The sequence below is a fragment of the Sinocyclocheilus anshuiensis genome, unplaced genomic scaffold (assembly GCF_001515605.1).
Source record: "Sinocyclocheilus anshuiensis isolate Anshui unplaced genomic scaffold, SAMN03320099.WGS_v1.1 scaffold2020, whole genome shotgun sequence".
In the NCBI taxonomy this organism is placed as follows: domain Eukaryota; kingdom Metazoa; phylum Chordata; class Actinopteri; order Cypriniformes; family Cyprinidae; genus Sinocyclocheilus; species Sinocyclocheilus anshuiensis.
This window is the reverse complement of record NW_015557276.1, coordinates 169,078-191,790: the sequence shown is the minus strand read 5'-3', so window position 1 is coordinate 191,790 and position 22,713 is coordinate 169,078. Positions and strand designations below refer to the sequence as shown.

At 37.6% G+C, this 22,713-nt stretch overlaps 2 protein-coding genes across 5 annotated transcripts in view; both read right to left on the bottom strand.

The window, feature by feature from the left end:
- srfa (serum response factor a) overlaps nt 1-4,245 on the bottom strand; it is a 40,202-nt gene extending 35,957 nt beyond the window's left edge. For 2 of the 4 annotated variants that reach the window (XR_001632999.1, XM_016474475.1), the window contains exon 1: nt 3,343-4,244. Coding sequence is in view for 3 of the 4 variants with exons in the window: in XM_016474475.1 (XP_016329961.1) it covers nt 3,343-3,792 (450 nt within the window). In the remaining variant the exon portion in view is untranslated. Of the gene's footprint in view, nt 1-3,342 lie in introns of all 4 variants that reach the window. The other 2 variants (XM_016474478.1, XM_016474477.1) reach the window with 2 other exon arrangements.
- A 2,595-nt stretch (nt 4,246-6,840) lies between these two features.
- On the bottom strand, nt 6,841-22,322 carry LOC107679068 (EGF-containing fibulin-like extracellular matrix protein 2). The gene is made up of 9 exons (XM_016474486.1): nt 22,230-22,322; nt 21,175-21,267; nt 20,850-20,895; nt 20,284-20,559; nt 15,559-15,678; nt 14,174-14,293; nt 10,499-10,622; nt 10,195-10,387; nt 6,841-8,159 (listed from the first exon to the last, which is right to left on the bottom strand). Exons 1-9 carry the CDS (start codon nt 22,278-22,280, stop codon nt 7,998-8,000), a joined length of 1,185 nt encoding a protein of 394 aa, XP_016329972.1. The 5' UTR covers nt 22,281-22,322; the 3' UTR covers nt 6,841-7,997.
- Between the last annotated feature and the right edge of the window lie 391 nt (nt 22,323-22,713).

The window sequence follows — 22,713 nt, the reverse complement described above, 5'->3', positions numbered from 1 at the left end:
TTACTGCATTAACCATATGTAATATTCTTATCATTGAAAATTAAAAACAAATAAAAAATAGATTGCATTATAAACTCTTGATCTGTGAAGTAAATGGTATTATCGTTTTTATTTGTTTAATTAGGAATTTATGCTGCCTCAAAGAAAGCATTTGCTGCTCTTGGGGACCAGTGCAGTAACTGGCTGGAGAAAATCATTGCTCTGGGTGCTGATGGTGCTGCTGTTAATTTGGGCAGCAAAGGGGGTGTCATAGCCCTTCTGCAGCAAGAGGCAGGTGACCACATTGTGCCTTTCCACTGTATGCCTCACAGGTAAGACTAAAAGATAAGATATGACTGACACCCTAAAGTCGCTGTGGGTTATTTTCTTTTATAGAGCAGATGTATCCACATTTAAAATTTGACTATCTTTTCAGATTGGAATTGGCAATGTTGTCAGTGCAGAGGGACAATCCAATGATGGGGAAATTGTACGACCTTCTACATTTAATTTGGAAGACGTACCATTTTAGCCCAAAATCAATGAGAGAGCTCAGGGTCATTGGGGCTGACTTGGGGGTACATGTGCTGATGCCCAGTGGGGTGAAGGGGACAAGGTGGCTCCCACATGTTTCAAGGGCCCTGGAGACCTTTCTTAAACCAGGACAGTTCACTGCTGTGTACTACCATATGGACCATTTGGCAGGCTCCTCTGCCAATGCAGACATTGCAGGCCGAGCTACAAAGGCCAGTGCATTCTTTCAGAATATTCCTTTCATTAGAGACACTTACGCCTTTGTTATTGATTTTATTTTTTGTTAGGAATTTAGTTCATCAGTGCTCTATGTGACTAATTTTTACTGTTGTATGATACAGGTTAAGAAATCAATGGAAGATGCCACTTTTGTGGCCATTTGCCATTTTATTGCAGACGTGTTCAGTGGCATTAGTAAGTGAGATCATCCTACCACAGGTAAGGGAGATGAAGTGGGATGTGTAAATTTGAATTGTGTGACCTCAGCCTTTGGGAGCTCATGTTGACCAGAGAGCCCTACTGCTCAGAGTACAAGGTCAGTTTTTGTTAATGTTCTTTCTTAAGATTGTGTCAATTTTGCTATCTAACACACATTGCTTAAATAGATCTCTTGAATGTATTTTTTTTTCCCAGAACATCCTGCACCTTGTACACATTATGCTGGTCCTCCCGGTCTCAGCTGCAGTTTGTGAGAGAGGGTTCTCTGCACAGAAGATGATCAAATCAGACACTAGAGCATCCCTTCATTCAGACACAGTGGAGGATCTGATAAGAATCAATGTAGAGGGGCCAAGTCTAGAAGATTTTGATGCTAGAGAGAGTGTGGCCAGCTGCTTTAGCCAAGGCCAAAGATCAAGAAGGCCAAACTACAGGAGCTGGCCATCCAAGGGGCATGTGACTGCAATGGAGGATAGTCCATAAGACATGAGATGTTCAGTTTGAAGCCCTTAAAACACTTAATTTAGATTTTCTTTTTATTTCATTTATCTTGAGATGTTTTAAGTTTAAATCTCAGCTCAGTGAAGCACTTTAAGCACCAACCCTTTTTCAGTAAGTTACCTTTCTTGTAGACTTGTGCTTCAAATAAAGAACTTTATGTTGACCAGATTGTTAGTTAATCATTTACAAGTCAATATTGCCTATATGGACAGCGATAAAAAAAACATTTGAATGACTAATGAACATTTAATTTCACAAACCTTGCAAACTTGTGAAGTGTGCATGTGTATCCTGCATGATCATGTGTTCTCTGCGTGACGGTCGGTCCGTGCGAATTGAATGCGGACAGGAGGAGAGTTCAGCTTCACTGGAGACGTGCGATCGACAAACCTTAAACTGGTGATTTTAAATTATGCTGCGCTTTATGCATTTGCCCACTGCCATATTCATGTAATTTCCACTGTGTGCTGTATGTAAAATGAGTGTTACCTTAGCTTTATTTGAAAAAATATGATTCCCAATGCACACAAACTTCCCAGAACACTGAGTGCCCTGTTGGTTACAGTGTTTACTTCCTTTTTTATTAAATATTTATTTATTTGTGAAAAATACTTTGTCATCTAAAGTATAAGTATGTTTATTTAACACATTTATTTTTTATCCCATTTTAAAATTTTAAAATTTCTTAAATATTAATTAAAATAAATAAAATTATATCGGCTTTACATCGGCCACCCTGCTTTCCAAGATATCGGCATCGGCTGTCAAAAAACCAATATCGGTCGACCACTAATGAACATCAGTATAATGGCACTACAATTGGTAAATTACAATCAGTAAAATAGATTTAGAGCTAGTATAATTGATTTCGAGCTAGTAAAAGTACAATACTAGTGTAGCGGCACTAGAATTGGTAAAGTACTAGCATTAGTAAATTTAATTTAATTGATACAGGACAATGGTATGGTTCAAGCTGAAAAGGCACTAAAATTGCTACAGAACTAGTGTGAGTGGTATATTAACGCTAGTATCAGTATAGTAGTACAAACTGATACTACTAGTCAATAAATTGTAAATAAAAAACACTACTAGAGGTTACAGTACTACTATGCAATACGCATCGTTTAGTAGGAGTAGTGGTACAATATTATCATTATACTATCAGTACAATAATAACACTAGAGATACTAATATTTCTGCAGCATTAGAATCAATAGAAATATAAAACTAGCGGTACTAGTATTACAGTATTAGAATCAGTATAATGTTTAAAACCAGTGGTACTAGTATTACTACAGTATTAGAATCAGTATAATGTTTAAAACCAGTGGTACTAGTATTACTACAGTATTAGAATCAGTATAATGTTTAAAACCAGTGGTACTAGTATTACTACAGTATTAGAATCAGTATAATGTTTAAAACCAGTGGTACTAGTATTTCTAAAGTATTAGAATCAGAATAGATACAAAACTAGTGGTACCAGTGTTAAAACTAGTAATACTAGTGTTTCCACAAAATCAGTATAATCAATTATTACTAGTAGTGTTTAATACTTGTATCAGTATATTGCTGTAGCACTAGCAGTGCTATAATACTAGCAACAGTGGTACTACAGTATTAGAATCATTATTGTGATTTAAACTGAGTGATACTAGTATCTCTACAGTATTAGAATCAGTACTGTGTAATGCTAGTAGTGTATAACACCTACATCAGTAGTAGTAGTAGTAGTAGCAGTGCTAGTATTAGCATGGTGGTTTAGCACAAGTATTGGTGTAGTACAGTATTAGTGCAGTTGTACAATGATGGATGTTGCTTGTATAACAGTACTGTTAATTCTTAACTAGCAGTAGGAGGCACAAGCACACACGTGCTGGCTGAACGTACCTTCTTCATAATGCCAGTCTTTCTCTTGCTGAAGGTCGTGTATCTCCTCAGCTTGTTGTCAATAAACTCCATCTTAATTTTCACCCGTCCTCGTGTTTTCTTGCCGGGTTTCGCCCCAGCCACCCCGGAGGAAACTCCCCCATATCCAGCTGACAGTCCCGCGCCGGTTCCCGAGGATCCACCGACCTCCATCTCACTCCTCTCCCGCTTCACCCCTCTCCTGTCCACCGCGGGACTCTCTTCATCATCCCCGGAGTCCGAGTCTCCGTCGGAGCCGCTCAGCACAGCCTCCACCGACGGCCCGTCGTCGTATCTGCCTCCATCGGGCAGGTTTATGGCAGAGTTTACTGCCCCCAAAGCCCCAGATGTGCTGCCCACCTGTAGAGGGGTCAACCCCGCGCCGTTACCGGAGCGTCCAGCCCCTCTGGCCGTCCCGTTTCCCCCTAGCATCGCGGACCTGCTCCCAGCACTACGGCAGCCTGCGGTAGGTGTAGAGATCCGAGCAGATCAAACCCAGCGGATCGCTTCACTTGATACCGAACTTATGTTACCTCACATATGCTAGGCTAAGAAACATTAGCTCAACTCAACAGACAACTCGGACTAAACGCGCGGGATCTGGAGTTTAAGGACGGATGTATTCCCGTGTGAAAGTCACGATTTAAGCGGCTCGTGAAATACAAAAATAAACTCCCAAAGCTAGCCCTTTACGACCATCGTACAAAGTTTACAGCGTAGAGTTTCCGCCTACAGTCCATCAATCAAACCTCAACTGAACTTGCCACATTTGGAAACAACGAATCTCAACCGCGCAATGTGCCTCCGCCAACAGAACTAGTTACCTACAGTAACAACAATATCGCGTAAAATAATTCACTTTGAACACGTGAACGGCGGTATTTCCGTCGTGTATAACGTCTAGTGTTTTTTAAAACTATATAATTGATGATAACTCGCTTGTTTTGGGAATTTAACTCACGAGGCCGTTCGCCTAAAGATCTACTTTCCTCCAAATAAAGCGAGCCGATGTTTCCTTATATGGCGATGGCTGTCCATGTATGGCGAGTCCCAGCGCTGCGCTGCGATTGGTTACGCAAACCTCTCCGACTCTGTGATTGGCTCGAATCTAATTTGGCCGACAGAAATGGCTTACGTCACACACAGCGAACTACTAGTAGCGAGCGTGCCTGGATTTATTACCCCCACGGTAATATTAATGACAAAAATACACCGTTTCTGGCGAGAAACGTGCGAAAAGGTAAACCACATGCACTTAGCGAACTTTTAAACTAAAAGCGTGTTGTTAGACTGACTGCTGAGTTTAATTTGAGCACAAACTGAGGTGAAATGCAGCTCTGTGAGAGCTGTGGAAATGATGCGATACTGCCGTGTAACCAGCAGATGAGGCTCGTACATTAATTATTGGTTTAAAGTTACACTAAACTCAATCTTTTGGCCGTCTCATATACTTAGAAATAAAAAAAATACATCCACGCATTTAATCAGTTTTCCATTTTCAGCCTTGTACTGGCAACTTTGTGCTCTGAGAATAACATCAGTGCTATTGCTTCTATAGACAGCCAACAAACACTTTAAATGAAGAACATCTTTTGTAATATTACCCTTACAATCAGTGTGTTGAAGGTTTTGCACTGGGCCCAGAGAATACAAACAGTTTAGGCTAATATTAGTAAAGTAGTGTGTATTTGGGTGGTCGAATATCAAGGCAGCTTCCTAAAGGTCTTAGGTTCTAACCCACCCAACCTCATGTTTTGCTCAGATAAAACCATCAGAAAGATGACTATCTCATAATATATTCACATAATGCACTAACAATACATTTGTCAGAAAGAAAATGTCTTTACATTCTAAAATTTGATTTTTCTTATAATTCTCCACATTTTTTTACACCCACATTTAGTTTATAGTCCATTTTTTCTTTTATTTAAGAGTAGCCTTACATCGAAATCTAAGCAAAAACATGCCGTTCATGTATGACTCGCATGCTTTCTGTAAATGACTAGGCTATTGGTGTGTAAATATTCTTACAGGAACTGCTCAACTATTGTCATGACAACATCACATAGTTACATATTCCCATCTGCAACCACGGGAGGTAATAACTGCAGATGAATCTTGGTAGTCCCCATAAACTGTTCCAGGAATATACCAAACTGACCCATGCATGTTATGCAATACAAGCAAAAGATTCGATTTTCGAACATGCTTCCTTTCTGGTGCTACATTTGTTTTGAGCAAATTAAAATGACACAATTGTTACTGTATTCATTTTTATTTCCAAAAACTTTACAGCAGAATAAATGGCACAAAGGCTATGAATGAGTAAAGAAAAAGTGCAACTTAAGAGCAGACTGAAAATTTCTGAACGAAAGGTGCAAATGCAATTAATTTTAGTTTGTTAAACAAATACAAAGACCTGTTGTCCTCTCTGAGCAGAAACAACCGGTCCACATCAGTTTGGACATAAGCAAAAATGATCTCAATAAGAGAAAAACAGGAAGCATTTACAAATTCAGTGAATCAAAGTGTTTGAGCATAAGAAAACAGATAATGACAACATACAGATTGATTTGCAAGCATTGCATTAAAATACTAAGTCAGATCTCAAAGCAGCCAACGTAGAGATCGCTTGCCAAAATAATTTCATACAACGTGGTGGTGCGCGGACCATTCCGGCCTCACCCACGAACACGTCTCTGGGGGCACCGGGTGTGACGCAGCGGTTTAAGTAACAGTGTTTGTCACAGACCATCGACACGAAACACTGCAGAAGATCAAACGCTGCTCTGGCAACCATACAGACATGTTAGGCAAGAGTTCCATTGCTTATGCGTCCCAAAGCCCTTGCCAGCAATTTCCTGAAAACATCACTTCTGTTTCCAAAATATTATTGCCTTATTCTCATAGGATAGGAGGTTATTTCAGCAGAATTTGCAAGGCGGAGGACGCATTTAGAGATTTCCATTAGCTAAGGATGCCATTAGATTACAACACAAACTGTTCCACCTAACTATGCAGTTCTGTTTGCTTTATCCACATGTTCCACCTATAAAACACTTTTCCCCTGCTAAGAAGTAAAATCTAGTAAAGACTCTATAAGCACTTTTTGATAATTACATTCTGTTTCTACACAATCCATGTATGAGAAATGTAAGCTTTGATTTATTGACAGATCAAAAGGTTCGTTTGTTCAAAAAATGAAAACTCTGTCATCATTTACTCATCCTCATGTCGTTCCAAACTCACTTGGATTGCTTTCTTCTGAGGAACACAAAAGGAGAAGTTTAGCAGAATGTTCACGCTGCACTTGTCCATACAGTGAGAGGGAATGAGGACAAAAATAGCCACAAAAAAAAAAGCACGATAAAAGAAATCCATATGACTTGTGCGGTATATTCGAAATTTTTTGATGCCACACCATGTTCATACAGAATGCGTTTTTGCATTCTAGTGTGCTGATTTTCCATAGCTTTTTTTAAGTAGGCTAAACATGCGCTAAACAGATGTCTTTGACCATTGCCCTTCTGTATTTTCCAACGTCTTGTGTACGTACTGTTGAAAAAAAAGTCATTCAACTTTTTAAAAACAAGTCACAAGACCTTGAATTTTTCCAATACCACTTCCCGCATTTTCAATGCAAAAGTGCATTCTTCATAATTGGTCCCTAACAGACCAAAATGTATGGTTGGTGGTCGTTAAATTAGTCATAACCCACTGCGACACCAATTTGAAGATGTGTGAAAGATTCGAGCATCGTGATGGAAGGGAATATTTTCAGTGAATAACTTTTTGGTCTGTGGGAAAGATTCACAAAATAGCTTCGTAAGGACTATTTTTATGGTGTTTTGTCATTTTTGGAGCTCCACAGGGTTTTTTTCTCCTCCACTGATGTTTATTGTATGGAAACAAGCAACAGGACATTCTGTTAAACTTCATCTTATGTGTTTTACAGAAAGAAAGTTATATGACTTTACAACAACATAAGATAAGTAAATAATGATCGACCCAATTTTTAGATGAACTACCCATTTAAAAGACTGACATGCAGCAGAATCTTGCAAACCTCTTTCTACCAAGACAAAGAGTAACCTATAAGTGCTTTTCAGAATGAAACTTGAGCAACTGTGTTTCCTTCTGGTATCCAGCTGTGTTGTTTTTCAGATATTTCTTGGTCTTAATGTCACCCTCCCTGACCTTGTCTTTCATTTTCCAAAGTACAAGTTACTTGAAAACTTCAGTAAACCAGACGACCTACTTTTTATGATTAATAAACCAATTCCTGTTTGAAACCCAGTGAATATGCAACTATCTAGACCAGTGGTTCTCAGCCGGTTTTGTATCAAGACCTACATTTTACAATGGAGATTAATTGGCGACCCAACACAGTATTAAAATGTATTATACAAAAGATTCATCATACAAATGTGAAAACATATAAAACCTTAAAATCAAACATTTATATCTATTGGTTGATTTATAATTGGTTTCTGACACATTTTTGGGTCTCAACCAACCAGTTAAGAACCACTGATCTAGACCACAACCAGGTAGCCATGCTGTGTTGAACATTTTTAACATAGTAAGCTGCAGTACAAACATAAAACCAAGGTGCTGATTCGGTCAATCTAGATGATTTAGAAAGGGTATGGACCCACAATAATGGTGAGTCTCAGCAGTGAGCTGGAACGGTAGCTCAAGACATTACTCTGGGTGACCATCTCCAGGTCCACAACATGTTCTCTAGGTCCAGTCAAAGGTCTGGTCATCACCAACATGGCGCTTACATTACTGGAGCGCTGAAAGATAAAGAAAAAGCCAATCAGTGGAGAGACTTCACCACGAGACAGTGTTATAAATCACAGTAATCCATTTTTTAATGTAACAGAGTTGATGTCTCTATGTGTATTTCATTATGTTTACAGGTACATAATTCAACTCTGTTATGGGGAAAAATATCATTGTGAGCAATGATGACTGTAAATAATCTGGTGAATAATGGTGACTGATAAATAAACATTTTTTCACTGATCTTTAACCCTGTAACAACCCCAAAACATTTGAAATGTAACAGGGTTGACTCTAAACATATTTTGGAAAAGGATATCATGGGTTCAAACACAAGTATATCTTACAGTCTCTATTAGCTTTTATTGTTTACAGCTATACTGTCATGCTCAATTGTTCAAGTCTGTTGTGGGAAAATAATAGTGATCACTCTTACAGAAAAATGTTTTTTCTTGGCAGAAAGCAGAAGAATACTGACTGTAAATAATCTGGTGTTGTGCTGTGCCAGTTAAGGAGAAGACATTTTTGCATAGATTTTCAACCATAGATATTTTAAATGTAACTGGGTTGGCACTAAACCTGTTTTGGAAAAGAAATATCATGGGTTGAAACACAGGTGAGTATCTCTTAAAGTCTCTGTCAATTTTTTATTGTGTTTACAGTTATATTGTCAAGCTCAATTGTTCAAAGTCTTGACAAAAAGGACAATTGTAAATAATCAGGTTTTGTGCACTAATCTTCAACCAATAACATTCATACATTTTAAATGTAAAATGTTTTGGAAGAGAAATGTGATGGGTTCATTCAAAGGTAAGTAGGCTATCTTTTACAGTCTTTTTCAATGCTTCATTATGTTTATACTGTAGTTATATTATTACTCTGCATAGTTCAACTCTGTTACAGGAAAACTGTCTATGGCAAAAAGTATGAGAATACTGGCTGTAATCTGTGTTATGCAATGATATTTGCTAGATAAGGTCTTTATTTGCCATTTTTGCATCTTCAATCCTGTAACACTAAACCTCAAAACTCTTTAAATGTAGGGTGGACATAAAACCTGTTTTGGTAGAGAAATGCCATGGGTTTAAATAGAGATTCAAAGCAAGTATCTCTCATAAAAATATATTGGGTTTTCATTATATTAACAGATATTTATTTTTAAGCTCAATAGTTGGTTTATTATAGGAAAATAATAGTGAATAGTCCTTTACATAATACTTATATTTTCTTGGCAAAAAGCACATGAACCTTGACACTAAATAAGCCAAAGCTGTTATTATACTTTTTTTGCATTGATTTTCATTGATTGGTTGGCACACATTTTGGAAGATGTGCTATTTATTTATTAAGGCTTTACTGTAAGTAATATGTCTAGAATTTAAGCAAGCTACTGTGTTTACTAAGTTATCCATCCAAACTGTTAACAATATTGAAATTACGTACAGTTTAAAGGGTTAGGTTTATGGTTAGTAACAATTCAGTGTTGGGTAAGTTACTCTAAAAGGTAATTAAATTCATTACAAGGATAGACATGAAACTGAACTTTTAATTATTTCACATAAATACTATAAAATTGCACAAAATATTCTCGAACTGACCAAAGGGAGAAGGTTACAATAAAACATACATTTTAACATTAGACGTTTGATGTTTAATCCACTATTGTTTTATACAGAATTGTTCTATAGTCCTTACAGTATTTAAAGCAATTACATTAGAGTTAACTGTAATTAAATTACAGAAAAGCCAAGAGTAATCACTTACTTTACTTTTCAAGGGAAAAATAATTAAATTACAGTAATTGATTACTTAGTAATGCATTACACCCAACACTGGTAAAAATAACTAACTAACTGCAAGGCTGTAATCACAGATCTAGTATTAGGGGTAACTGCTTAAAAATCATACACTGAAAAAACATATTTGTTAACCAGTAATCTGTATATCGTACAGTAATGTCATAGTAATTCAGGCCTGCAGTGGAAAAATATGATATTAAAGTATTTTTCCCCAGAATTACCCCAATATAGATTTGCCCAATCTTACCCTCAGGTAGAATTCTCCTCCCTCATTGCCGGATTTGATGGTGAAGGTGTTTACCATGTTGGGGTAAACACTGGTAGCTTGAATCTGGAAGATATCCGCAGGCACTGAGCGTTCGGAAAAGATGCTCATGTACTTGTAGACTATGACAGGCGGCAGTCCTCTGCAAACACTTGGTGACTGGCACCTACAGCGTCTGTTGATAGAGAGTTCAACAGTTTGTAAAACAGACTTGTGGATCAAATAACAACACATTTTATTTTTTATCACAACACAGAGCATGATTTTATCAGGAGATTAGACGCACCCTTCGCCTGTTTTGACGTATGGCTCACGGCAGGGGTTTCTGGGATAGCAACGGAATCCTCCATAGTAATTCCAACACATTTCATCTTCTCTGCAGTTGTGTGCTGTTTCACACTCGTTTATATCTATTAACAGGGTGGAAAAGGTCAATGAGTAACATCAGAGGCCACTTTTCGCAAAACTAACGGAATGCTTGGTTGATATAAAAAAACTGGATGACTAGTAATTTTCTACTGCTAAATTCTGAAAAAACAGAGGTGTTAATTATTGGAACAAAATCCTCTGCATGTACAGTAATAACCTACAAAACTGTCTAACACTTGATGGCTGCTCTGTCAATTCTTCATCATCAGTTAGGAACCTAGGTGTGCTATTTTATAGCAATCTTTACTTTGAAAACCATGTTTTATAGCATTTGTAAAACCACATTTTTCCATCTTAAAAATTAGAGGTGTAACGATATTCAAAATGAACCGAAAAACCACGATACACCACCCACGATATGTATCGCGGTACTCTCGGTCCTCCCCCGCCCCCCCCACAGCCCTGGCCCACTTGAGGTTGACCCCACTTGCACCACGGCTCATCTCAAACTGAAGATGCATGTAGAATATGGTTTGTTAAAAATAACAACGCGTAAAACTGGCCTATTGGCTTCCCACATTACAACAGCAATGATCAAAAAATGTGGAGAAACAACATGGAATGCCGTAAGCACACTAGTACAGTGTTTCCCAACCTTTTTTTTAGCCACGGCACAGTTTTGATCAGTAAAAAAAATGCCATGGCACACCACTAAGGGCCGAAATATAGCAAAATCGCACAAACATGCACAAACATGCATTGCTTCAAATGGCATATTAAAACTGGATATTATATTAAAAGTAGTACTCCCATTTAATGTAAAACTTGAGCTTGAGGTAGGAACACAAGGTAATAGGTAGCTTTATGTTGTTGGGGATGATAAAACAACAAATTTACATATCGTTGCCGTCGGGCGGAAACACTACCACTTTCAGGAAATGTAAAAACAAAACTTTTTTTTTTTAATAATTAAACCGCATCGTCAGAGTTGGTATTGTGGCTTTATATGTGATCAGACACTTACGAGGTTTTTGACCAGCGAATGACAGCAATATGTGTTTTGTCTTTCATTAGAACGGCCACATCTGAGGCAGTGAGTGCATCGCATTACATTTTCATCAATTTACAGGTTATAACGTTTATTGTAGCTATATGAGCACTCAGTTTTTTTGTTGTTGAATTCATTTGGCCAAAATGGCATGATATGACAGATGAAGCGCTATGCACAGGATATATAAAACAGTATATTAGCTACACCTAGATGGCAAATGCTAAGACTCTTCCCTGCTCTTCAAACACACACAAAAACATTAGGCTTTATAGACCTAGTGTTTGTTGAGTAAAGAAAACACTGTACTTATTCAAACATCAGTTGTTTATTTACCCTTGCATTGTGAACGAGCAGAGATCTGTCTCCAGACTGTGAGGCACTTCATTCTGAATGGAGGCGGGTGGAGTTGCTGACAGTTTGAGGATCCAATGGAGTTATGAGCTTTAGTCACAAGCTCTTCTGAATGATTTTCAAACGGACATAAAGATGACCAATAGCACTGATTTAAAATAATAATAATAATAATAATGAAATATAATAGAGATAGAAAGTTTTGATAATTTTCAGTGTGCCACGACACAGTGGTTGGGAAACATTGTGCTAGTATAACCGTCGTTTACGCCTTCGTCACCCGTGTGTTGAAAGTGTGCAAACGCAGGTGATGGTGCATTCAAGTCCTCCTGGGCAGTTCGTATTTACGTCAGGTGCGTTCACATCACTTTGGTCGGAACAAGATGGCGATCTAACTTTTCTACATAAAATTCAAACGTTTTTTTTTTTTAACTCTACATCTACAAAAGGATGAATAAAGAATGTGCATCGTTGTGTTTTTGCTTTTTTAAAATTCAATTTATAAAGGTGATGTAAACTGAATCATTATATGTGACCCTGGACCACAAAACCAATCTTAAAGAGTTAGTTCACCCAAAAATGAAAATTAGCGCATACATTACTTCCCCTCAAGGCATCCTAGGTGTATATGACTTTCTTCTTTCAGACGAATCCAGTCGGAGTTATATTAAAAATTGTCTTTGATCTTTCAAGCTGTTTAATTGCACTCAGCGGGTGTTGCATGCATCAGTCCAAAAGAAGTGAAATAAAAAGCGCCCATCCATAATAAAAAGTGTCTCTCACGGCTCCGGGGGTGAACAAAGGTGGCGTTTTCGATGCGTTTTTGTAAGAAAAATATCCATATTGAAAACTTAATAATCACTTTAATGTAGCTTGCGCTCACTGCTCACTTTCGGTCTTCACACGAGGAGGCCGTCACGCGACGGCTGCTGCGGTATACTAAGCTTTTTTATACCCTTCTAACAAAATACTAAATTTATTCAGCTGGAAACACTTTCCTTATTTTCTCCACAACAAATGGCCAAGCAAGCGCAGACACTGACAAGATACGCGATACAGAATGAGAGCAAACGCGATATCAGCACGTCTCCACACAGTAAACAAAACAAGTGTTTCCTAGCAACGACAACTGCACTAAACACTCATGAGACAAGTTAATACACTTACGAGCTGCTTTTAACTTCCGCTGATAAAGACTGCTTCTCTCAAAGACTATTTCTTTACACTGTTTTCTGCTGGCGCTTGAACACACTTTCCTTTTTTTTTTTTCCACAACAAATGGCCAAGCAAGCGCAGACACTGACGAGATACGTGATACAGAACGAGACCAAACGCAATATCAGCACGTCTCCGAAGACCCATCTCTTTAACTTGGCATACACATAACACACTTACACATTTCTATAATTCAAATCCGTTAAAGGATTTTTAGGCTGCAATAATTAGGACAATCGGAGCCGGGAACACTTCCCATAACACCCAATGTACTCTCTACATCGTAAGAAGAATGGCATCTACAGTACGCTAATATTAGTCTCTTTCATTCTTATTCCGAGGTCACTGTAGCCATATGGATCCAATCTGTATCCAGACCATAAATGGTGGATCAGCACCTAAAGACGACCTCTACAGCCCTGAATGTCAGTGGAGACCATGTCAACTAGATGCGCCCCAGAGACAGATCCCCTGCCAAGACCTCATCACCTCGACAGCCATCGGCACAAGACCACGGGAACCAGACAAGTCCTCTGCTCAATCTGACCTGTGTTGCAACCTGGAATTAAACCACATCATGCTGGTTTCATCTGGCCAGAAAACTGGTCCCCCGACTGAGCCTGGTTTCTCCCAAGGTTTTTTCTCCATTTCTGTCACCGATGGACTTTTTGTTCCTTGCCACTGTCTCCTTTGGCTTGCTTAGTTGGGGGCGCTTAATTTCTGGCAATATTGTCGGCTTGATTGCACAGATACTAATGGAAGAGAGCTGAACTGGATGATGACATCACTCAATCATCAATGAACTGACTTTAGCTGGAAAATGACTCTTTGTTATTGTCCTCTTGCATTATTGACCATCTATTTTCCTGTTTGACATTCTAAAGCTGCTTTGACACAATCTGTATTGAATAAACAGCTATATAAATAAAGGTGACTTGACTTGACTTTAGGAGACTGGAAGAAATGGGAATGTACCTTGGCACATCCGCGTCCCTTGGAGCTGGTATCCGTCAGGACACACACACTGGTATCCGCCGGGCTGATTCACACACTGGAACTGGCAGATGTAGTTTGAGAATTCACACTCATTGATATCTGGAAAACACAAATTAGAATGAAACTCACAGAATGACAAAATATTGCTCATTACTGTGGTTCCTGTCCATTTAATGTCTGTGGACCGAATTACCTATGTTTATACTACACTACACTGACATTGGACAACCAGAAAGTGTCCACATGCTTTTTGTCTTCATTTGAAACAATATATCAATAGTTGTTTACACCAAGGATAATGACTATAACTATAACGTTTTAATAATCGTTCTTATTCTATGAGAATAGCTAAGTCCAAATCCCAGCTACAATTATGACGACACAGAGAAACAATCTTGTTAAAATCACTTTCAGAACAATTTTTTCCAGCTGATGAACAATGAAAACACTAACAGCCAATCAGAATACACACAACTTTAACAAGCGCAAGCATTTAAAGAGGCAGACGTCTAAACTGCAGTGCGCGCTTATAATAAACAACATTATTGTTCTGGTGTGGACACTAATATAGTTATAGTTCTTGGTGTAAACAAGTCTTCACAAACCTTCAAGTTTAATCTTTTTGATTGAAAACGTGTACTTCAGGTATCTTCCTATAAAACAAATACCACTTAGTTTAATATTTTTAATCATAAGATGCAAAGACATTGAGACATTTTTAAGAATGGCTAAAGTGTGCAAATACTTTGTGTAGCTTGTCAAAGACAATTTAATTAGCCTATCAAAGAACCTCAGTTAATGTCTTTTAAATGGCTATTTCACACATTATATAACCAAACCTACATCAGATGTAGCGTTTCTCTTTGTTTCAGTTAGCCTAAGGATAGCATGCTAACAGATTAGCCTCCTGAGCTAACATAGCCTGCCATTGGAAAGCATGCATGCAAGTTACTAGTAATCAAAACAAACCTAATCTATTTTATATCGTGATACCTATATTTTATTCATGAATTATATAATAATGCTCATTTGTCCAAAGCCCATTAAGATATTATTATAATCAATATAATATCCACACAAATGGGGGGAAAAAACATTGTACAATGTTATCAGCATTGAAATACTGTTTGACTATGCTTATATTGATCTGATTGGCTACAACAGGATAGTGAGAATCACTTTTTGTAGATGTTAGCTACTCCCTCATGATGAGATACTGTGAAATTCACCCTAACTAAATTTACCTACTGTCAATACTTTACATGTTCGTTTACATACACGTTGAAATTATTGTTGATGGCGTTAAGAATATTCAAACAAACTCTATCATGTACTCTCATACATTAAAAAAGCATAAAAAATACCTTGGCAGGAGACTGAGTCTGAAGCCAGTTCATATCCGACTTCACATTGGCAGAGGAAAGAGCCAATCAGATTGTAGCACTGATGTTGGCAGGGGTTTGCGGTTAGACATTCATTCACATCTGCAAAAAAAAACAACAACAACACAATTGAACATTAATGATAGATGATGAAATTAAAAATGAGAGTGCATGAGTAATAAACAAAATAACTGGCCATTGCCAATTGCCCATTTAATTCAGTCCCTCAAATATAACACTAATAACGGCACTTATTTAAAACAACAGGTAGCATAATCCAAAACACACATCTTTTCTGCACTCCTACTCATTCTTTGTTATGTCTGGCAAGGTTTCCAGCTTGATTCTGGAGTGTAGAAAGTGTCCTTTCATGCTGTGAGGGCCATCGTGGGTGGTCTGCGCTTATCTGCCAGGTTTGGTCAAGTAACTATATACAAAGGCCTAAGAATAGGCCAGTTTTCTATGATTCATATGCAGACTATTGGATTTGCAACACGTGTGAGTGCAAAACCTCCTCATCCAAACAAGGCAGATTCTTCCTAGGCTCCTAAGTGACCTATTTGAGGCATTAATGGGAGAATAATGTCAATGCACAGATCCAAAGACCCCCGGGAGGCCTCTCGCCGAGTGTTTCCAAAGCTTTGCTGACCAGCGTTTGGGCCCTTTCAGGGGGTTCAACTGGGATAGCCAAACTGGCTGGAAAAATGAGGCGAGATCTCGCAGGCGAGAGTTCAGACGAAAGACATGCTGTTTTCTTGCCCACCTCTTTAAGAGAGACACACCTGGAGTCTGTGATCACCCACATGACCGTGATTTGATTCCAGCAAACTGGTGTTAGATTCCAGAGGAATCACTGCCAAGGCACTTCTGAAAGAGACTGGCCGAAAAATATGTAAACATTGCAGGAAGGCTGACTCTCTTTTGCGGGAAGAGGCCCGAGCTAATTGTTGACTCATTTTAATGGGCTGAGAGATGCATGTCCTGACCCATACTTCCTCAAACAAAACCACATAAACTCTGGTAGCTGTTTGACAGCAAAAAGCATAGTCGATGAAGGGCCATTTGGCGCTACACACTAGTCTGGAGACAAAGTCTGTCAAAAAAACTAATCACTGGTTTAGCGCAAGCTTAGTCACATCAGTCTTCGAAAGATCTTTTCATTTAATAATAATAATAATATATGTATGGAATAATATATATAGTGGAATTATTAATATATTCATTTCTTAAATTATTTATATTTTAATAAAATAATAATATTTCAAATTTATTATTATTATAATTAATTAGAAATTTTTTATATTTAAAAAAAGTGGTCTGCCAGAAAAGTCATGTGATGCGACCAACATCTATCAAAGAGAGGACAAGGTCAATAAGTATTTTAAAATTTCAGATAATTTGACTTTTATTTTTTGACAAAGTTCAGGTTGTTAAATGTCATGTGGTGCAACTTCAAAAAATGTGACAAAATTCATGATATTACTGTTAGTTGCATTAAATTTAGTTAGTGAAAAAAACCTTAAAGGGTTAGTTCACCCAAAAATGAAAATTAGCCCATAAATTACTCACCCTCAAGTCATCCTAGGTGTATATTGACTTTCTGCTTTCAGACGAATCCAGTCGGAGTTATATTAAAAATTGTCTTTGATCTTTCAAGCTGTTTAATGCCACTCAGTGGGTGTTGCAGTGCATCAGTCCAAAAGAAGTGAAATAAAAAGCGCCCATCCATAATAAAAAGTGCCTCACACGGCTCCGGGGGGGTGAACAAAGGCCTTCTGTAGCGAATCGATGCGTTTTTGTAAGAAAAATATCCATATTCAAAACGTAATAATCACTTGAATCTAGCTTGCGCTCACTGTTGTAAAGGGAAGCAGCTCCGGGAGGATGACGTATGAGTTCAGCGCTGCGCATGCGCCGCTCAGAAGTGACGCACGCGTAAACGCAGCGGAGAGATCAAAACAAAACAACGTCACGAATTAGAAGTACAAAACGAGGATTTGTAAAGAAGAATGTCGGAGGATTTCGATATAAGCCAAGAGGAGACTGGTTTTTCTTTGCTAAAGTAAAGAAACTTTGCTTCCTTTGCTCCTGTAAACAAACGTTGGTTTTCACGAGACTCTCCGGCGCATGCACAACGCTGACCCCATACGTCATTCCCCCGGAGCTGCTTCCGTGTACAACTGTTGGCGCAAGCTACATTCAAGTGATTATTACGTTTTGAATATGGATATTTTTCTTACAAAAGTGCATCGATTCGCTACAGGAGGCCTTTGTTCACCCCCCGGAGCCGTGTGAGGCACTTTTTATTATGGATGGGCGCTTTTTATTTCACTTCTTTTGGACTGATGCATGCAACACCCGCTGAGTGGCATTAAACAGCTTGAAAGATCAAAGACAATTTTTAATATAACTCCGACTGGATTCGTCTGAAAGAAGAAAGTCATATACACCTAGGATGACTTGAGGTTGAGTAATTTATGGGCTAATTTTCATTTTTGGGTGAACTAACCCTATTCTTTTTCAGTGAATTATTTTTGTTTTCCCTTTTGTTTATTTCTTAGAAAAAAAATTTACAAAACTGCTTCAATTTTGAAAACATTTGAGCACATGCAGAAGAAAAAAACATAAAATAGGAAATTATATACGGGAGGCGACAAGGCAAGGTTAGTTCAAGTTGTAAAATGTCATATGGTGCAACTCCACAAAAACACAATGAAATTTAAGAATTAGTAATTCATGATATTTGTAAAAATACTTTTTACTTTGAAAAATATATTTTAAAACTTTAAAAAATAATGTGTGAAAATAATGAATTTCGATGGTTATACCACATGACAATTAAATTAAAACTTTTCTCGAAACTACTATAAAGTGATCCACCAGCAAGACCACAACCAAACCAATGCTAACCAGTAAAAAACAACTCGCATTAAAATAGACTGGGCCTTTCAGCAGGAGTGGAATCAGTTATCAAGTATTACAGCAAACTGAATCGGTGCAAATAGCATCTAATAAAATGAATTAAGATTTGGAAACAAATGTATTATTCTTGTTGGATGACATGTTAGTTGGCATGTCTTTGCAATTCATGTCTTTCAGTCTCATTGTGAATGGTTTATGCAATCTAAATTGTTTGCTTCTAGCACAGGGATTCTGCGTGCTGTAACATGACTGAGGCCTCTATCAAGTTGGGAAAGAAAAACACCATTAGCACACACACAAAAATTGTTTTATCCACCAGATAGAAGAAGACAGACCCAGAGGAAGCAGATTTCTGGCACTTTGTCCTGTGAACACACACAGTGGCTTCCCAAAGAGTGACATAATAACTTCCCAAGTGGTCAGTGTTCGGCTTGTTAGCATGGTGTGGATAGCTCTTCTGATAGGTGTTGTAACTACACATTCTGCACATAGAGATTATCTTCCATCGAGTATTTTAAATATGGCATCTCAGAATTAGCGGTGTATGTTGACAAAATGAATATTTTGTAAACAACATTTATTTTGCTAATATTTTCAGGGGCTAAAAGCCTAATAAGCTATTCTTGCAAATAGTGCATGCAAAGCAATTTTCAGAATCAGCATGTGCAGACCAATTTTTCTGTCTGCACCCACCTTGTTGGCACATACGTCGTCAGTAGTGTCACTTCCCTGCCATTCATAATTCTCCACCCATGGCCTTATGGGATAGAAGAGTGCCATCGGATGTGCACTCTAAAATCTTGGTAGAAGTAGTAAACCATCTAGGTTATTTCAGACATACTGTTTCATGAATACTAAGGATTTTGACATACTACAATTTTGGCATTCTATATAGTACGTAAGTATGCAGTTTTGTACAAATCAACCAAACAGGCAATCAAATTTAAGTGAAAATCAAATTCGATCATTGTGAAATTTGGTGTATATGTGAAGGGTGAAGCTATGTACCAAATTTTGTGAGAACTGGACACAAGGTGTCACTATAATACATTTTTTGCTCCCAGAATCTAAATTCATCTGATGCTTTCAATGTGCATGCGTTTCTCCGAAAAAGTGTTCTGCCTTTTTAAATTTAATGAAACCTACTTTTTCAGATTTGTTGACTTTTTGCCCATCTAAGTACAATATCCAGACCTCACAAAACTGGGTACTGTGGAAGCCCATTTCCAACATGGGATAAAAAAATTTTTTTTTAAAGTAATAATGACCTTTTATCTCATAACTACATCTCACAATTTAAAGTTTATATCTCGCAATTCTCACTTTTTTTCTCGGATTGCAAATTTATATCTCACAATTTTGACTTTTTTTAGATTGCGAGTTTATATCTCAAAATTCTGACTTTTTTCTAAGAATTGAAAAAAAGTTTTATATCTCACAATTCTGAGATAGAATTGAGTTTATATCTCACAATTCTGTTAATTAATTAATTTTTTTCTGCCACGGAATTAAAAAAAAAAATATATATATATATTTTTTTATCTTCGTCTTTTCATTTTTCTTGCAATTGCAATTTTATATCTCACAATTCCAACTTTTCTTCTCAGAATTGCTCAGAAATCATGCAATTCTGACTGTATATCTTGCAATTGCGAGAAAAAAAAATTCTGAATTGTAAATTGCGAGATATAAACTCGGAATCGTGAGATCATGAGATCTTTCAACTCCATAATCGCAACAATCACTGCAGATAACCAAGTAGAGAATGGGACAGCCATTGCTCACCTCTGCAGTAGTTCTGAGAGTCTGGCATGAAACCCACGCCACACTGGAGTGTATGTGTTGAGCTATGAATGACTCTTGAGTAATCATTCCTGGAGATGGGGGCTAAGCCGGGCTGAACATCTACTCTTTCCACTGGCGGGGCGGTAGTGGGCTCATCCTCGCCGTTACTGATGATTATCCGAGCGTTGTGGGGAAGGCAGAGGTAGCCACCAAAATGGTTGACGCATTTCATGCCCCCTTTGCAGGCTTCCTGCACTGTCTTACACTCATCTATATCTGTGAGGAATATAAAAAGAAACAAAAGTAGTTATCTTCAAAAAGTACATGAATTTGTACATGAATATCTGTCTATGCAGTATGATAATTCATGGTGGTTTTTTAATGGCTGATGCTGCTATTCTGATTCAGTGCAGGTACTGTATATGTATATACTGTATAAATGTGATAACACTTTGCTAATCTCAGAGGGTCAATGACTGGCCAATAAATCAGCCTGGCTGATATCCTGGTGTAGCGCTAACACTTATGCTATTAAGACAGCAATATGAGAGGAGACAAGCTGTTACCTTTACAGCTTTGTTTTTCATAGTCAAATTCATAACCTTCAGTGCACTGCAAAAACAAAACAAAAAAAAAGAGTCAAAGGGGAGAAAAAATAAATATTGGGTCAAAAAATGCAACACATACAAATCTATCTATCTATCTATCTATCTATCTATCTATCTATCTGTCTGTCTGTCTGTCTGTCTATGTATCTATGTATCCATCCATCCATCCATCCATCAATCCATCTATCTAAAGATTAGATAATTGAAAATAAGTAAAAACATGCATAAACCGAACACAACTCAAAACCGTATATGCGGCTCTGATGTGTTGTGCTCTACTTGCCGTGTATGTGACAGGCTCCTGAGCTTCGGCTTCCTGAGACACGGCGAAGTGGACGGCAACACTCAAACACAAGCAGATCCCCAACATTGTGACCTGCAGCCCAGAGAAAACAGACGCTCGCGCTTTCACAAATCATCACTGCGCCTTCACATGCATTTGCACCATTTCCACCTAAACCCCAATTACATTTCATCCGCCTTGCTAAGATCACATTGTTTGGTTTGAATAAAACCGCTGTTGACCCTGGCTCATTTCTGCAGACACTTGGCAGAGTCCAACACATTGCAGCACAAAACAACAGTGTCCAAACTGTGCCCGTTCACCCAGTTCATAAAAGCAATTAAGCCATGGCACATTTTTAAAAGTATCACATTGTCCTTGTGCAAATGACCATATCCAGCATATTTGAGACCAAGAGCAGATCTCATATCAACACTGTGGGGAATGTTCATGATGAATTCAGTCTTGTAATATTGAATTTAATGGTTTTTTAAAGCCCCCTGAGGATGAACATCTCTGTTCTGGAAGCTCATTCTGAACCTCCCAGACTGTGTCAGAAAAAAAACAGTTCAAATAAAACATGTAAATCTACAGTACAAGCTTATTACCGCAATTTCAAAAGTAGTGCAACTGAAGGCATGTACCAACTAGTACTTAGACACCATATTTATCTGACAAAGCCCTCCAGCAACCTCCAGTTGAAATTGTTGTTTTCTGTTCAACAAAACCTCCTATTCATGTAATCATGCTAGAAGCAGAAGTCTATTGTCATTCAAAAGTATGAAATATTTATGTAATATAACAAGATCATTCATTCTTTATGTATATGTAAAACAAAGTACAGTTCTACATCAAACACTAAAACTTGCAGTTCATTCTGAGTTGCACATTCAGAAAACTGTTACCATACTGTATAAAGTATGCATAAATCATTAAGAGAGCATATAATTTATAATGCAATGCCAAAACTGCATAAACAATATACCTTATCAAACAGGATTGTCCCCATTTTCCCCAAAGAGATGAATGTGTGTGAAGTGAGTGGAGGATCTTACCGTGTGATTTATTCCACTGTGGCTTGAGGAGCACTGGAGTCTCTCACACATGAGGTGCCTGCGATCATGTTCTTATAAGAGGCAAGTTTTTCTCTCAAGCCTTTTCAAATTATGTTTTTTTTTCTCTCACTGCAACATTCTTGCTGGAATATAAAGGCAGTGAATGTGGCTCCACCTACTGCTAAACATTTAGACTTACAACACATTTACAGATACAGACAGGGGGGTCTATGAAGGAAAGTCTGACTAGTAATTAAGAAGTAATTTATGAGCTGAAATAGTACGATCATTTTTATCTATCAAAAATATATAATTTAATCTATAAAATAACTGTTGATTTAATTTAATTTTTTCTTAAAGTATAAATTTGTATTAAGAATTATGTTATGATCTTAAATACTATGATCATTTATATTTATCATAAAAATCTATTAAATTAAATATAGAATTTAATATATAAAATAAAATAACACGTTTTTATTCA

Bases quoted from the DNA above. Each gene is read 5' to 3' on its own strand.
- LOC107679068 (XM_016474486.1), bottom strand. From the start codon at position 22,280: ATGTGTGAGAGACTCCAGTGCTCCTCAAGCCACAGTGGAATAAATCAC. The intron at 10,623-14,173 runs GTACATTCCCAT...CCCTGTTAATAG, and splicing joins AGGGACGCGGATGTGCCAAG to ATATAAACGAGTGTGAAACA. The intron at 10,388-10,498 runs GTGCGTCTAATC...CTCTATCAACAG, and splicing joins TACGTCAAAACAGGCGAAGG to ACGCTGTAGGTGCCAGTCAC.